The sequence below is a fragment of the Chelonia mydas genome, chromosome 15, assembly GCF_015237465.2.
Source record: "Chelonia mydas isolate rCheMyd1 chromosome 15, rCheMyd1.pri.v2, whole genome shotgun sequence".
Taxonomy (NCBI): Eukaryota; Metazoa; Chordata; order Testudines; family Cheloniidae; genus Chelonia; species Chelonia mydas.
The window spans coordinates 22,493,629-22,510,712 of record NC_057856.1 but is presented as its reverse complement, the minus strand read 5'-3'; the positions used below and the strand labels follow the sequence as shown (position 1 = coordinate 22,510,712).

Sequence of the window (17,084 nt, the reverse complement as noted above, 5' to 3'; positions counted from 1 at the left end):
ACTTCCACAAGCTCTCTCGCCCCTCGTTCACCCTCATGTCCTTCGTTCGCACAGTTTAACATTTTCAGGCACAAAAAATAAGTAAAGGCGTTAAGAGACTGAGGCAAAAGACTCATTTCCAAGGACATATGATGCTAGCAATATCAAAAGAGACAGCAAAAGATGTAGTGCCTTTGGGTTTTGAAGTAGCTGGTTGGGTTATTCTATGTACATGGAGTTGGAATCCCACAGGAGGAAGGTGATTTTTTAAAATTATTATTGCTTATTAAACTATTAGAGAATTTTCTGAGGGCTTCCCTTCTTTTGTTTGTGTGTGCTCTTAAATGTCTGGCTGTCCAAAAGTTCCAATATATGGAACATGCTATGGGGCAAGATTTTCAAAAGTTAGGGTCTTAAGGCCGCGTGTTTAACAAAAGTGGCCTGATTTTCAAAAGTGCTGAGTACCCCTCAGAATCAGTGGGATATGGTGGGTGCTCTCTCCCTATGAAATCAGGCTTCAGAAATCTAGGTGCCTAAGTAGGGGCTGAGATACATAACTTCCAGCCCCTATTTTGGGAAATTTTGGACTTGCTTTACAATGTGGGATAAAGGTGTGTACATAAATGCCTTAGGATCTGTGTAGGTTTCTTACTTGTCCAGAAGTGTCAACATTCCTTCTTCTTTTATATTATAAACAAATGCATTGTTTTCTTTAAAAAAAAAAAGAAAAAGAAAAAACAAAGAAAGAAAAAGAGGAAGAGGTGAACCTCAGAGTAAAATATTGTAAAACTGTCTTAAAAAACAGTATGGATTTTAAACCAGTTAAACCTGAGCTGAAAATAAAACATTGACTAGAGCATCAGGGCCCAATCTTGCTGCTTTTGATAGCAATGGCAAAAATCCTGTTGACCTGCACGCTGCAAGAATGGCCCTGGTGCTTTTGCTGACTTTGACTCACTTTGTAGGGCTGGAAGTTAAAAGGCTGCATAAAGACTTGAAATTCTACCTAGAAGTCAGACTTGGGATGAAATCACTTGAAAAATGAAACTGCTGTTAGCTGTGTTGAAGGTGGATTAAAAGGTTTTTACCCTTTCAGATCTGATTTCAGGCTTTCAGGTTTCCCTCTGATTTTCCCTGTGGTTCGCTAATGCCTGCTGGATTCCTGACATTGTTTTACAGCTTAGGGTCTTCAGCCATATCAAAAGAAACATAATCCTCCTGAAAAGTTCAGGTCCAGATAGTAGACCCCATCTCTTCAAAGGGCCTGCATCCAAATACCACCATCCTGAACTGTGTTTCTGGTCCATCTCAATAAACAGTCCTGAAGTCCAGTTTTGTCAAGTAAATAGTGGGTCTCATGTCTAGCAGTAAGCATTTGGACCCTTAATTAGCTTGCCTGTAATATGGGTAGAAAGCAGAAGATGCCTGAAAGCGGAGCCTTTCTGGGGTGAATTAAACTGCAAAGATTTTGTTTTATATATTAGAGCGTACAGTTAAGGTCAATGGGCTGTCAATGTGCATACAAGAGTTTGTCTAATGCAGAGAATATAAGTTTGGATTTACTACATTTGAATAGGTTGCTTCTAGTTGGAGAGAATGATGTCAGATCATCAGCTGGTGATAACTAGCTTGTCTCCATTGACTTCACACCAGCTGAAGAGCGGGCTCTGGATTCTTAGGAATCTCTCGAACCCCCCCTGTGGTTTCATCCCAGAAACTTTTTAACAGTGTTGTGCTTGGCTTTGTGTGCAGGACACAGAAATTCTGAACACCGCGATTCTCACGGGGAAGACGGTTGCAGTGCCCATCAAAGTGGTTTCCATTGAGGAGAACAGCGCCGTGACGGACATCTCTGAATCAGTGGAGTGCAAGTCCTCTGATGAGGATGTTGTCAAAGTAAGTTCCCCTCATGTGCTTGCTTCCCAGTTCTTCCTGCCTTTCTATACAGAAATGGGGAAGGGGAAGCAGAGCTGCGAACTGACCAATAAACCTGGCGCTGTGAATTAGTTGTTTCCAGGCTTCAGATGGATAATAAGGTGGTTTGTAAAGGCACAAAAGGGAGCTAGGTACCTCAGTGAAGACACTGTTGGCTTTCAATGGAAATTGAGCATCTGACTCCCATTTGTGCCTTCGAAAATCTCTCCCCTTCGGGTACGTCTACACTGCAAAAAAACGGCCTATGGCACCAAGTCTCAGAGCCTGGGTCAACCGACTGAACTCGCAGCCCAGGGTCTGAAACCCTCTCCCCCAGCCTAACCCCAAACATCGACGTGCAATTGTTAGCCCCGTACATTGAGCCCCGCTCGGCAGAGAATTGACCCAGGCTCTGAGAGGCGCTGCCGTGGATCTTTTTTATTGCCAGGTAGCAAGAGATACAATAGTAACATCTTAGTAACAGCCTCACATAAATGTGTTGGTGTGTGAACCCTTTCGTTGGTATGTGAATTCCTGGGTTGGTATGTTAGCTCCTTTACCCTTGTACAGCGAGCAAACGCAAGGCCTGTACACCATTTTTAAGTCCCATGTAAGCCCTCAAAACAGGGCTTAAGTAGTGCATGGTTCTTGTACAGGGGTGAATTTATCGTTAGTGCCTAAATTATAAACTCCTTGGAAGAGGGATTGTCGTGTATTATATGATTGTCTAGCACCAAGCTCCAGCAGCCCAACCTTTAAGCACTACTGCAGTGTAAATGTTATGTAATAATATGGCATTGACCCCATTGGGCCTACGGTATGCATCTAGCAAGGCAGCACCTGTGCAGCCACAGGGATGTATAGTGCAACAGATTGATTCAGATCATTGGTGCCTTATTAAAGCAGCAGAACCCCTGGGTACTGGCAGCATCCTACACTCAAGAGCTCGCAATGATGCACGGCGGTGGGATTCGTGTAGAAGTCTTTATTACAGCCACCTAAACGCTGCCCCCGATTAACTTATTGTGATTACCTTTGTTAGAATGAGTATGAAATGAGTTAATTCTTTAATGAATAATCATGGACGCAGTTTGCCATCTTCAAACCAAGGAGGCAGAGAGAAACAGAGACCAGGTGGGCTTGGAAACTTTGTCACTCTTTGAAATAATGAACTGAGGACAGCAGCAGGAGGCCTTTATGCAGATGTTCTTGTGCCTCCAATGGATCCCCAGGATCTGTATAGCTCTTTAAGGGATCCAGTGGGCTTGGGGGAAGAAGGCTGTTGCCTGTAGAAGAAACAGAATCACACAGAAGTCGTTATTCATCCTCACCGGATGATGTACATATTTGCAATGACGGTAGAGTGACTGCCAAAAATATATTAAAAACCCAGAGTATTTATTTGATGTGTTGAAGAAAATATATGATCAAAAATTGAAAGAAAAAACAAACCCTCTTACCAAAAGAGAGCCCCGTTCAAACAGTTTAATATCAGTGTTTCTTGAGCTATTCTCAAAGCATTTGATGATCTGGAAAGGAAGTCTTGAAGTGTTATGTCCTATTAGCATTTCGAGCTCTACTCTTGGGCCTGGTCTACATCTAAAACTTGGGTCACCCTATGCCACTCGGGAATGTGAAAAATTAACTGCCCTAGGTTGATGGACCTAGCTACTACTACTCAAGGGGGTGGATTTACTACAGTGCGGAAAAACCTCTTATGTCACTATAGTTAAGCGTCTGTGCCACAGCGGTAGCATTTGTAGTGAAGACTTTTCCCAAAGTCTTTTGTCTCTATAACACAGATTTTTCAAGAGGAGGCTTTTTGCATTTGTTCAGTTTTTTAGGTGGGTTCTAAAAGCCCATCTTTCTAACCATTCTGAGGTTAAAGTGAAATAAAAAACTGGAAACTAGTGCTCAAATGTTCATTGGAGTTGAATGGAGGAATTTTTGAGATGTAATTTCTTCCTCTGAAAAAATGTTCTGAAATGATTTAGATTAGTAAAGAAGCTGTCGTTGTTACTTTCAGAAAAATATGCAGTGCACCTGAGGGGATGAATCTATCACATGCAAATGTTAACTGCTATAAATAGCAGGAACATAGGACTGGAAGGGATCTCCTGGGTCATCGAGTCCAGTCCCCTGCTATCACAGGCAGCCCTCTTATATAATCCCATTCATAAATTTATCAAGCTCCATTTTACAACTAGTTAGGTTGTTTTTTCCCAGTACTCTTACTAAAAGTTTGTTCCAGAGCCTCACTCCTCTGATGGTTAGAATCCTTCTTCTACTTTTCACCCCAAATTTATTCACGGCCAGTTTATTCTTGTGCCAACATTGTCTTTTAGTTCAAATAACTCTTCTCTCTGATGTGTTTATACTGAGCAACCATATCCCTTCTCTGCCTTCACTTTCCTAGACTCTTTTAACCTACTCGCGTAAGATAGGCTTTCCATTTCCCGATCATTCTAGAGCTCTGCAGTGCACCTGTTCCAGTGTGAATTCATATTTCTTGAACACGAGTGACCAGAATTATACAGTGTATTCCATATGAGAGCTCATCAGTGCCTTGAATAATGACATTAATGATTCCCTCTCTCTACTGGAAATATCTCTCCTGATACATTCTAGGATCACATTTGCCTTTTTCACGGTAACACCACATTGGTGGCTCGTAGTCATTCTGCAATAGACCTGGCTGAATTGGTCGTTCTCCTCCTCTGTCATTTCCAACTGATGAGCCCCCAGTTTGTAGCAGAAATTCGTGTTATTAGTCCCTAAGTGCATGACTTTGCCCTTCTTACAGACCATTTCTGTTACTCCCATCTTCAAGGCCCTGCATAATTTTTCATTTCCCCATGTCTGGAGGATACCTCCCAACTTTGTGTCATCAGCAAATTTCATTAGCAGTACCAAGACCAATCCCTGAGGAACTCTACTACAGACTGAACCTCTCTAGTCCGGCACCTTCGGGACCTAACCAGTGCCGAACCAGAGAATTTGCCGAACCACGGGAAGTCAATATTGTAGCGAGCGGGTCTCTTTTTATTTTTATCTCGCCGAGGCAAATAAACGGAACGACGCTTGCAACGCCACCTAGACAAGGCTTACTGGCTCTCTTCATAACAAAGTGTTAATGTTGTTGCACAATTTTACTGTATTGGCACAAGCAAATAAGTAGATAAAGCATAAAACCCATAAAATAAAACCATGCCGGACCACAGATGTTGCCGGACCAGAGAGTGCGGACAACAGTAATCTCCCTTAAGCTTAATAGTTCTCCTTTTAGCTCAACACATTGTCATCTCCCTTTTAACCAGTTCCTTCTCCATCTTACAGTTCCTGTACTAATCCCCATCATCTCCATCTTTAATAATACAGCTAGTTTTTGAAACATTGCAGCGAAAAATTATGAAGAAAAAGTTTTCATCTAAAACTTTTATTTAAAAATGCTCCAGCTTGCATTGGCGATTCTGAAGAATTGTGTTCTACCTGATATCAAACTTTTCACTTTGATTCAGTTTTCAAAAACGCCAACCCAAAATGAAAAATGCAGTTGAAAACTGAATGAAAATATTTTGAAATTTCCCGTCAATTCTCTAACGAATAAATCATTGACAGCATCGTTTTCCTGTGAAAAATTTCATTTTGGATTTTTCATCAAGCACAGTCTTTGAGTTGAAAAATTTTGCTTTAATAAATAACAGACTCCCGTGGTTACTGGTAAAGAAAAGTGGTATTTTCAGTAAGGGTGGTGTGCGTGTGTGCACAGTTCGTACTGAACGGAAATTTCTTGGTTTTCTGAGGAACTCTGTATTGTTTTAAATTCTATCCTATTTTGGGGTGATGGGGGAAGGGAGCCATCCAAGTAAAGGTCAACCCTATGAACAGCCACTCCCCTATGCTGATTGTCTGTTTGCTCCAACCCCTCCCACCCTCTCCCTTCCTTTGTCTTTCCAGCTCACCACCCTAACATAACCCCACGGAAAGGATTTAAATAACAAAGATAAAATAAAATACAGTTATAGAACTAACCTGGCTTTTGCAGCCATCGCGTTGTTTGCTCCGCTTGTATGTTCTTTCCCTTTCCCCTACCCTTTGTCTGACTAGCCTATTTAGATTGTAAGCTCTTCAGGGCAGGGCCTGTCACTTGCTCTGTTTGTACAGTATCTGCACAAGGCGAACACGTTCAGCTGGACCCATTGGCACTATTGTAATAAACGTGATCAATAAAAGAGGCATGCACGTCTATAGTCGAGCCTCTAAAGCGAACTAAAAACTATTTGGCTATAAAAACACTTGCGGGGCAGTAGGGGATTGACAAGAGCTGAATGAAACTCAGAGATTTCACCCTGTTGGAGTTCATACCAAACATTTTTCATGTGGCTTCAGCCCATATGGAATTTGCATTAAGCTTTGCATTCAAACAGCCTTACAATGGAAGCTGCAGGTGATCAGCACATCTCAGGATTTGGCCCATCATAATTAGTCGCCGGGCAATTAAATGGCCACTCATATGATTCAAGCAAAGAGCAAGTAGGTGATATTTCTTCCCTGTGATTTGAAGCGCCATCAGAGAAAAGCCCATTTGCATTCATTTTACAATGCCCCAGGTTCGGCTGCAGTGACATGATTCCAGGTAACAGGGCACAATGGTGCTCTAAAAATAGAATGCGTCTGCAAGTAGCAGGTAATGCTTTCCCCAGCGATAAGACTTGTCTCTGGGCAGCTGAGTGTCCTGCTGTGAGCTGTGCCTTTCTTTTTTTTTTTTTACCCCTTCAGTTTCAGCTCCTGCCAACATTACAGCTCCTTTGCTCCCAAATTTACAGTTGATTTCATGAGCTATCAAAGTCCTCGAGTGCTCCAGACCTTCACACAATGGTCCCGATCTTTTAAAGGTGGACAAGAAATGTATTATGGCACTAAAAAAAAAAAATCAGCCAAGTTCTACTTTGATCTATATATCTGAAACCATTCATAATGATTCCAGCTCCCCGAACGCATGTAGGGCGGCCAGATGGCAAGCGTGAAAAAGTGGGTGGGGGGGTTAATAGGAACCTATATAAGAAAAAGACCCACAAATTGGGACATCTGGTCACCCTGATCCCAGGTATTTTTTAGTCTCCTGGAAACCCAGGAAGAATTTATCTGCTCTTGTGAATCCTTCTACACAGCTCATTTAGGAGCAAATCTGACTTGACTTCAAAGGGGGTCTGCTCACAGCTTGAACAAGGGCAGGTCCACACCTGGAAGAGCTGGGTTTTGGGAGCTTGTAACCCTTTGTGTCAGTCCCGAACTAAAGAGGGTAAAGCTGACGATATTTCTCCAATCTGAGTTCATCTGTCCTTGTATTCTAGTTGTACAGCAACGGCTGTTTATTCCAGAAGCTAGTCTAAGCATTTGGTTTGGGGTTTTGTCATTCTTTGACTAGCTTTCCTAGCATTGCTAAATGAACGAAGAGTTGGTGAGATCATAGTAGTGCACTATGTTGCTATTGTTATTTAGAACTGGTATGGCTGTAGGGCCCAAAGGCCCCATTCAGGATCAGTATTTCATTGTACTACACATGATCCCTGCCCTGAAGCGCTTACAATCTGATTTCTTTTTTCTTTTTAATTACATTTACACATTGGAGGAGGTTTCAAACCAAAACCATGGATCCAAATGTAATGAATATGGATTCACACGTACAGAACCAACAGCCATCACTGCGTATTGGACCGGAGCCTTCAGCTCCAAAAGCACAAGGTTCTAAACAAAGGGAGTAACTTTAGTAGCTATTAGTAAATAGCAGGCTCTTAGTCATACTGGGACCAACCACTAGAGGGAGACATAATCACATGGACAAGGCCACTGTATTACACAGTTATGTAAGAACTTTTGGAACTGGATCTGGGTTCAAAATCCAAATTTCCCAGCGGTCCCTCTGTTGTCATAATGGGCTAAAATAACCCCTAAGATCAAAACATCTCTGAACTGTTGGGAGTTGAAAATCTGTCTCAGAATTTTGGTCGTTCAGGCCCAGCCTCATTGCTAACTGTTTTGCTAATAGTAAAAGTATTCATAACACTGTTGGTGTTAAAGATTTCAAGCTGATTGTCATGAGAATTATTGGCATTCACCAAGATCACCGTATTTGCCTAAAGGCCCATTGCCTAAAGACATGTATAATTTTCTGGGAATACTGCTTACTTCAGTGGAACTACTCACAAGAGTAAAGTGACTCAGCGTGTATCAGTGTATAAATGATCAGGTAGGAAAGGGCCTTCTGCAGATTTTTGCTAGTTGTAATGGAAATACAGCTTTACAAAATCAAACCCATTCTGGTAAGAGACATGATCCCCTTGCTCAAATGTCTGCTTATTTGTTATGCAGTCAGATTAAAGCAGGCTGGATGCGACATACCGTATAACCCAGCAGAGTCTCAGTCTAACAGTAAGTCAGGGAGCAATTTTCCTAAGCAGATCAGTGAATAATTGTGCACCATGGGGGTTTTTGTTAGGGAAAGCTTACTTTTAAAATTTTGTGGCTTGAGACGCAGACTCAGCCACTGGGGGAAAAACTATCAACAGTACAGCATTTTGTGGAAGATATTTGGTTATTCATTTCTTTAATACATCCACCCTGGAATGATGAACTGTTTGAAAGCCTTCAGTTGCATTCTTTGGCTAACTACCAGCATGGTACCCTGCTCCACAGTATTTTCAAAGGTCAGACACATTTTAAAACTCTTCCTTTATTTTGTCCCATTAATTTTATAGAAGGGGATGGAATTCACTCTGTTCATAGACTTTAAGGTCAGAAGGGACCATTATGATCATTTAGTCTGACCTCCTGCACAATGCAGGCCACACAATCTTCCCCACCCACTCCTGCAATAAACCGCTCACCTATGTCTGAGCTATTGAAGTCCTCAAATCATGGTTTAAAGACTTCAAGGTGCAGAGAATCCTCTAACAAATGACCCATGCCCCACGCTGCAGGGGAAGGTGAAAACCCCCCAGGGCCCCTGGAGGAAAATTCCTTCCTGACCCAAATATGGTGATCAGCTAAACCCTGAGCATGTGGGCAAGACTCACCAGCCAGATACCCAGGAAAGAATTCTCTGTAGTAACTCAGATCCCACCCCATCGAACATCCCATCACAGGCCATTGGGCCTATTTACCACTAATAGTCAAAGATCAATAAATTACCAGAATCATGTTATCCCATCATACCATCTCCTCCATAAACTTATCGAGCTTAATCTTGAAGCCAGATAGGTCTTTTGCCCCCACTGCTTCCCTTGAAAGGCTGTTCCAGAACTTCACTCCTCTGATGGTAAGAAACCTTTGTCTAATTTCAAGTCTAAACTTCCTGATGGCCAGTTTATAATCCCGGAGACCGACACACACATTTGGGAATATGTTCCCCCTTTGATTTGCAGAGGAAACTCCTGTTAGCCCCATCCACGGGCATTTTCAGAAAGAGCTGCACAGTGCTCCTTCTCGCTAATGTCACATTCTAGTTCCCCGGCTGAGTGGCTAAACTGCAGGAAGTAGGAGACCATTGGGCCTTGAGATCTTATCCTGGAGTCAATGGCAGAGCTCCCTTTGCCGTTTGAGTGGTACAGGATGAGGCCCGTACTGAGTTCCTGAATGTCTCCACATGAGCCTTGTCAGGCAACCGGATACCACGGAGATGCTGCAATAAATGTATAGATGGCCCATCACCTCATTGTCCAGATGCTAAGTGGATAGTTACCTACGTGGTACTGAATCTGTGGCTGTACCTACAGACAGCACAGTCACCTGTTAAACGCTATACCTGAAGCATGGGGTTTAGACCCCATCACCTTCTGTTCCAAAACCAGACCTCTATCACTTGAGCTAAGGGAGAAGATACCTTACCTTATTACTACGTTATGGGCTGCCTCTGAGAGGGTCAGTGGGGTCACACACGCTGGAGCAAGGCTGACATTTCATCCCTTAGAGGAAAGTGGTGATGTGAAACACACTAGCCAGTACAGTATTGTGCCCTGTTAAGAGAGAAATGGGTGTCAGTGTCTGACTCTCATCGGTGGGCACATTACAGTGCTATAGAAGTTCTCGAATAGCCAGATCATCAGGGAAAGGCCATAATAGGTAGCAGACATCCTCCCCAACTGCCCCAGGGTTAATGTAGGGCCTGATCCTGCTCCCAGCCAAGTCAATGGGAGTTTTGCTATTAACTTAAATTAGAGCAGAATCAAACTCCTTTAAGAGCCAGTTTTCTGCTGGAACACACCTTAGGACACAATTCTTCTCAATTCAGTGGGACTGTGTTGGCATGACAAGCTAGGCAAATGATGCCAAAGTGTAAAAATAAATAAATAAAGAGATGGACCCCTCAGGTACTGGTCAGGACAGAGCTACATGCTGTATTTGGGGTTTGAGCTCTTTGTCCACTTGTCAGCAGCATCGAGAAGCAGGTTGCTATGAAGAACGGTGCTATCTCTGTTGTTCCAAGAGTTTCAAAAAGTCCGGTCCCATTAGAAGACTTGGCATATCATGTACGCTCAGCAGTTTCCTCTCATACCTTTAAACTCCTGCTGCTCAGAGAAGGAAAAGAATCCAGGCTTGCACTGCATCTCGGCATAGAGACACAGGCTTTGTACAGGACTCTGCTGCAAAGCCTTGAAGCCTGGGGAGAGTTAAAGCCGCACATTATTATTTTAGTGCAGGTGATAGAAGAAAATAAAAACAAGTGACGGGCTGGAAAGAAGCAGGTTGTTCTGACCAGCTCTTTTCAGCCAGGAAGAACACTACATTCCAATAAAACCCTCTTACAGTGAATATAATGCCATTGATTTATGAATCATCTTTTACTTAGGTCAAATAAAATTGTCTGGAGTTGGTTAGCTGGATGTAGTTGCTTTAGAGCTGACCAGCAGGTAGATGAACCTTTGATTAACAAATGGATGAAATGTATAGTCTTTCTAACTCAAGACTATAAAACTAGGGGAACTTTGACAATGAATGGGGTTCCAGACAGCTGGTGTGGTGCTGGGAAGACCGTATGTTGAACAGCTGCCTCAGTGCAATGCTTGTTAATCTCACTTCAACTGGCGAGAGTGCTGCAAAGCTCAGTGAAAGTATGAGGAAATCAGTCTAAACTTCTGGTGCTACCAGCTCTTCATAACTCAGGAGGGCAGAAGAGTTTGATTTGCTAGTTGCTACTAATCCACTGTTCAACAGGGATGGCTATATTTCCAACTGCTTCATCCCAAAGCACAGCATGGATTGTATCGGGTCCTTGATTTTTAATATTTTGTGTGTGTGTGTAGCTTTTTACAGGGAAAACTTAGGGTTTCAGTTGAACTGCAGTACACATTCTTAATTTGTATTTATTATTTGCATTACAGTAGCATTTGGATTCCTCAGCTGTGATCAAGGCCCCATTATTATTATTGACCACTGTACAGACACACAATAAGAGATGATCCCTGCTCCGGGGAGTTTATAGTATAAATAGAGAAGACAGATAAAGGAAGTAGTAGTATCCCCATTTTACATATGGCATAGAGAAGTGAAATGACTTTCCCAAGTTTTGGGAGAGAGTCTGTGGCAGACTCAAGAATAGAACCCAAATTTCTCTGAGTCCCCAGTCAGTGCCTTGACCATGACACCATCCTTCTTCATGGAGACTTCTTCCTTCGTCTGCTAATAGGGTGTGTCCTTGTGATTCAGATGCAAATGAAAAACTCTAAAAACAAATAATGAATAACGCAGCATGGGAATCCTTCTGCTTTGCTGGTCTAAAGTGCCATTACTCTCATGCTTTTCTCCTAGCAAATCTGATGTGCCGTGTCGTATTTAGAACAGAACTGCAAATAGAAAAAATTTCTTCCCTACTTTTAAGTGTCTCATAATTTAATTGAATCAATATACATCAGCACAGCAGAGTGTCAGAAAACTGGGCCTTCCTGCGGACTTTCTTCTGATGCAGATCCAAAAAAATGCCAACATGCCGCGGAGCTTTTATAGAAGAAATTATATTATTAGAGAGACAGAGAGAAAGGAAACAGAAGAATTTGAGAAAGCAGGAGCCTAGCGTATAAACACAAGTCTCCTAGCATCAGTCTCCGTTATTATCCAGAGGCTGCACTGCAGGGACAGGAGGACGGTGAAGAAATTTGGCAGCATGTGACCTCCAGAAGAAGAAAGGGGAGCGTCCATGTACCAGAAACGCAGATACAGGTAAGTAACCGTTTTCATGTTCTCTCCACAGGTACTAATGCGGAGAGTGGACTAGATGATACGTCTGAGGGAAGGGAACAGAAGGAGACTCCGCCGATTGGAAGGCACGAAATGCACTGTCCTAGGGTTGGGGGTTCCACGACCACCACTCCCAAGAGAAGGAGGCGGGTGGTGGTGGTCAGGGACTCTCTCCTCAGGGGGACTGAGTCATCTATCTGCCGCCCCGACCGGGAAAACCGAGAAGTCTGCGGCTTGCCAGGATCTAGGATTCACGATGTGATGGAGAGACTGCCGAGACTCATCAAGCCCTCGGATCACTACCCCTTCCTGCTTCTCCACGTGGGCACCAATGATACTGCCAAGAATGACCTTGAGCGGATCACTGCAGACTACGTGGCTCTGGGAAGAAGGATAAAGGAGTTTGAGGTGCAAGCGGTCTTCTTGTCCATCCTCCCTGTGGAAGGAAAAGGCCTGGGTAGAGACCGTCGAATCATGGAAGTCACTGAATGGCTACGCAGGTGGTGTCGAAGAGAAGGCTTTGGATTCTTTGACCATGGGATGGTGTTCCAAGAAGGAGGAGTGCTATCAGAGACGGGCCCCACCCAACAAAGAGAGGGAAGAGCATCTTTGCAAGCAGGCTGGCTAACCTACTGAGGAGGGCTTTAAACTAGGTTCACCGGGGGAAGGAGACCAAAGCCCTGAGGTAAGTGGGGAAGTGGGATACCGGGAGGAAGCACGAGCAGGAGCGCGCAAGAGGGCAGGGCTCCTGCCTCATACTGAGAAAGAGGGACGATCAGCGAGTTATCTCAAGTGCCTACACACAAATGCAAGAAGCCTGGGAAACAAGCAGGGAGAACTGGAAGTCCTGGCACAGTCAAGGAATTATGATGTGATTGGAATAACAGAGACTTGGTGGGATAACTCACATGACTGGAGTACTGTCGTGGATGGATATAAACTGTTCAGGAAGGACAGACAGGGCAGAAAAGATGGGGGAGTTGCACTGTATGTAAGGGAGCAGTATGACTGCTCAGAGCTCAAGTATGAAACTGCAGAAAAACCTGAGAGTCTCTGGATTAAGTTTAGAAGTGTGAGCAACAAGGGTGATGTCATGGTGGGAGTCTGCTATAGACCACCGGACCAAGGGGATGAGGAGGACGAGGCTTTCTTCCGGCAACTCACGGAAGTTACTAGATTGCAGGCCCTGGTTCTCATGGGAGACTTCAATCACCCTGATATCTGCTGGGAGAGCAATACAGTGGTGCTCAAACAATCCAGGAAGTTTTTGAAAAGTGTAAGGGACAATTTCCTGGTGCAAGTGCTGGAGGAACCAACTAGGGGCAGAGCTCTTCTTGACCTGCTGCTCACAAACCGGGAAGAATTAGTAGGGGAAGCAAAAGTGGATGGGAACCTGGGAGGCAGTGACCATGAGATGGTCGAGTTCAGGATCCTGACACAGGGAAGAAAGGAGAGCAAGCAGAATACGGACCCTGGACTTCAGAAAAGCAGATTTTGACTCCCTCAGGGAACTGATGGACAGGATCCCCTGGGAGAATAACATGAGGGGGAAAGGAGTCCAGGAGAGCTGGCTGTATTTTAAAGAATCCTTATTGAGGTTACAGGGACAAACCATCCCGATGTGTAGAAAGAATAGTAAATATGGCAGGCGACCAGCTTGGCTTAACAGTGAAATCCTTGCTGATCTTAAACACAAAAAAGAAGCTTACAAGAAGTGGAAGACTGGACAAATGACCAGGGAAGAGTATAAAAATATTGCTCGGGCATGCAGGAGTGAAATCAGGAAGGCCAGATCACACCTGGAGTTTCAGCTAGCAAGAGATGTTAAGAGTAACAAGAAGGGTTTCTTCAGGTATGTTAGCAACAAGAAGAAAGTCAAGGAAAGTGTGGGCCCCTTACTGAATGAGGGAGGCAACCTAGTGACAGAGGATGTGGAAAAAGCTAATGTACTCAGTGCTTTTTTTGCCTCTGTCTTCACAAACAAGGTCAGCTCCCAGACTGCTGCACTGGGCAGCACAGCATGGGGAGGAGGTGACCAGCCTTCTGTGGAGAAAGAAGTCGTTTGAGACTATTTAGAAAAGCTGGACGAGCACAAGTCCATGGGGCCGGAAGCGCTGCATCCGAGAGTGGTAAAGGAGTTGGCGGATGTGATTGCAGAGCCGTTGGCCATTATCTTTGAAAATTCATGGCGATCGGGGGAAGTCCCGGATGACTGGAAAAAGGCTAATGTAGTGCCCATCTTTAAAAAAGGGAAGAAGAAGGATCCTGGGAACTACAGGCTAGTCAGCCTCACCTCAGTCCCTGGAAAAATCATGGAGCAGGTCCTCAAGGAATCAATTCTGAAGCACTTAGAGGAGAGGAAAGTGATCAGGAACAGTCAGCATGGATTCACCAAGGGCAAGTCATGCCTGACTAATCTAATTGCCTTCTATAACGAGATAACTGGCTCTGTCGATGAGGGGAAAGCAGTGGATGTGGTGTTCCTTGACTTTAGCAAAGCTTTTGACACGGTCTCCCACAGTATTCTTGCCAGCAAGTTAAAGAAGTATGGGCTGGATGAATGCACTATAAGGTGGATAGAAAGTTGGCGAGATTGTCGGGCTCAACGGGTAGTGATCAATGGCTCCATGTCTAGTTGTCTGCCGGTATCAAGTGGAGTGCCCCAAGGGTCAGTCCTCGGGCCGGTTTTTTTCAATATCTTCATAAATGATCTGGAGGATGGTGTGGATTGCACCCTCAGCAAGTTTGCCGATGACACTAAACTGGGAGGAGAGGTCGATACACTGGAGGGTAGGGATAGGATACAGGGTGCCCTAGACAAATTAGAGGATTGGGCCAAAAGAAATCTGATGAGGTTCAACAAGGACAAGTGCAGAGTCCTGCACTTAGGACGGAAGAATCCCATGCACTGCTACAGACTAGGGACCGAATGGCTCGGCAGCAGTTCTTCAGAAAAGGACCTAGGGGTTACAGTGGATGAGAAGCTGGATATGAGTCAACAGTGTGCCCTTGTTGCCAAGAAGGCCAATGGCATTTTGGGATGTATATGTAGGGGCATTGCCAGCAAATCGAGGGACGTGATCGTTCCCCTCTATTCGACATTGGTGAGGCCTCATCTGGAGTACTGTGTCCAGTTGTGGGCCCCACACTACAAGAAGGATGTGGAAAAACTGGAAAGAGTCCAGCGGAGGGCAACAAAAATGATTAGGGGACTGGAACACATGACTTATGAGGAGAGGCTGAGGGAACTGGGATTGTTTAGACTGCAGAAGAGAAGAATGAGGGGGGATTTGATAGCTGCTTTCAACTACCTGAAGGGGGGTTCCAAAGAGGATGGATCTAAACTGTTCTCAGTGGTAGCAGATGACAGAACAAGGAGTAATGGTCTCAAGTTGCAGGGGGGGAGGTTTAGGTTGGATATTAGGAAAAACTTTTGCACTAGGAGGGTGGTGAAACACTGGAATGCGTTACCTAGGGAGGTTGTGGAATCTCCTTCCTTAGAAGTTTTTAAGGTCAGGCTTGACAACGCCCTGGCTGGGATGATTTAGTTGGGGATGAGTCCTGCTTTGAGCAGGGGGTTGGATTAGGTGACCTCCTGAGGTCCCTTCCAACCCTGATATTCTATGATTCTATATTTAACCAATTTGTTTAACAATTGGTTTAATATGAGATCCTGGAAGTCAATAGTGAAAGGTGTAATATGCAAAGACCTTCTAGACACCCAAAGAAACACTGGACCATATCATTGCGGAGTTCTCTCCATGTCATCTCCTGGATTCATTCTGCTCACTAATGGTGGTGTCATTATAGAAAACCTGTACGTCATAAATGAACACTCAAAGCGAAATGGCAGTAACACCTACAACAACAGTAACAGTAACAACACCTACAGTAAGTGCTCCAAAATCAACTTCAAAGCTGCAAAATGGAGACCTACCTAGACCCCAACCTTTGTAGCAGGGGAAGGATAACAGATTTGTTCGGAGGCTCCACCATTTTCTCCAAACTTTTATGTACTGTGCTGTTGAGTCTCCACTGATGATGCTGCAGTTAAGGATCCCTTATATTTACCCTCATTTTCCCTCCTCTCTTCCCCCCCCCCCCATTTCCCCCATGGGCTTAAAATCATATGCTCTTTTAAAATTACACTGTGAGGAAACAAGCCGTCAGCACGGTTGTGAATCTGTCATTTGAGTCAAGTGACCGAAGGGAAAGGTGTAAATCACTGAAGACTTGTAAAGTTACAAAGCAGCAAACAATGTGGCGGTTCCCATTCAAGTTAGCAGATGTGATTGGGACCAGTCTTTAGTTTAAAGCAAGGAACAGTCTCTGTGCTCACCTCAGTGACCCCGCGCTGCCATGCAAGAGACTCTCATTCACTTTGTGTGTATAGTCTGTCATATCCCTAGCGAGCAGGACCAATCGCTTTGCATTTGCACCCTTTTCCAAAATGGTTTGACTCTAGAGTGCACAGCACAAGACAGATTTTGTTTTGTTTGCTAATGCTGGCTTCGGAGAGTTCATGTGGCTTAGAGAGTCTGCAGTTCAGCTCCAACATGCTGGTCACTTGGGAGCAAATACATGCCCTGCAGTCTCAGCTGGCCATCAGTGACCTCTCTGCTCTCTTCAGTCTGTCATAGCGAATGAGATACGGTGAGTTAAATGTTCTGCACTGCAGATCTGCCAGCCATCTTTGTAATGAGATTAGGGAATGTACGGCCCTTTCCATAAGAAACACGCTGCGAGTTTGAGAGTTTAAACCTTTGAGAGGTTTATAGGTAGTTTTGTTGATTCTGACGATAGTGTGGAATATGCAGAACCGTCCAAACGAAAGGGTTCTAAATTGCTTCATAAATGATGACCCTGATCTCTCAAGATTCTCAGCGCCTTCCGTTCTAAAGGCCTAATCCTGAAGTAATTCGTGCAGGTCATTGGGAATGATTTCAGAGTAACAGCCG

At 44.2% G+C, this 17,084-nt stretch overlaps 1 protein-coding gene across 4 annotated transcripts in view; it reads left to right on the top strand.

Moving 5' to 3' along the window:
* LOC102944465 (transmembrane protein 132C) overlaps positions 1-17,084 on the top strand; it is a 294,416-nt gene that overhangs the window by 251,977 nt on the left and 25,355 nt on the right. For all 4 annotated transcript variants that reach the window (XM_043529469.1, XM_037878769.2, XM_043529471.1 and 1 more), the window contains one exon: positions 1,732-1,875. In XM_043529469.1, coding sequence (XP_043385404.1) covers positions 1,732-1,875 — 144 coding nt within the window. The remainder of the gene's footprint in view (positions 1-1,731; positions 1,876-17,084) is intronic.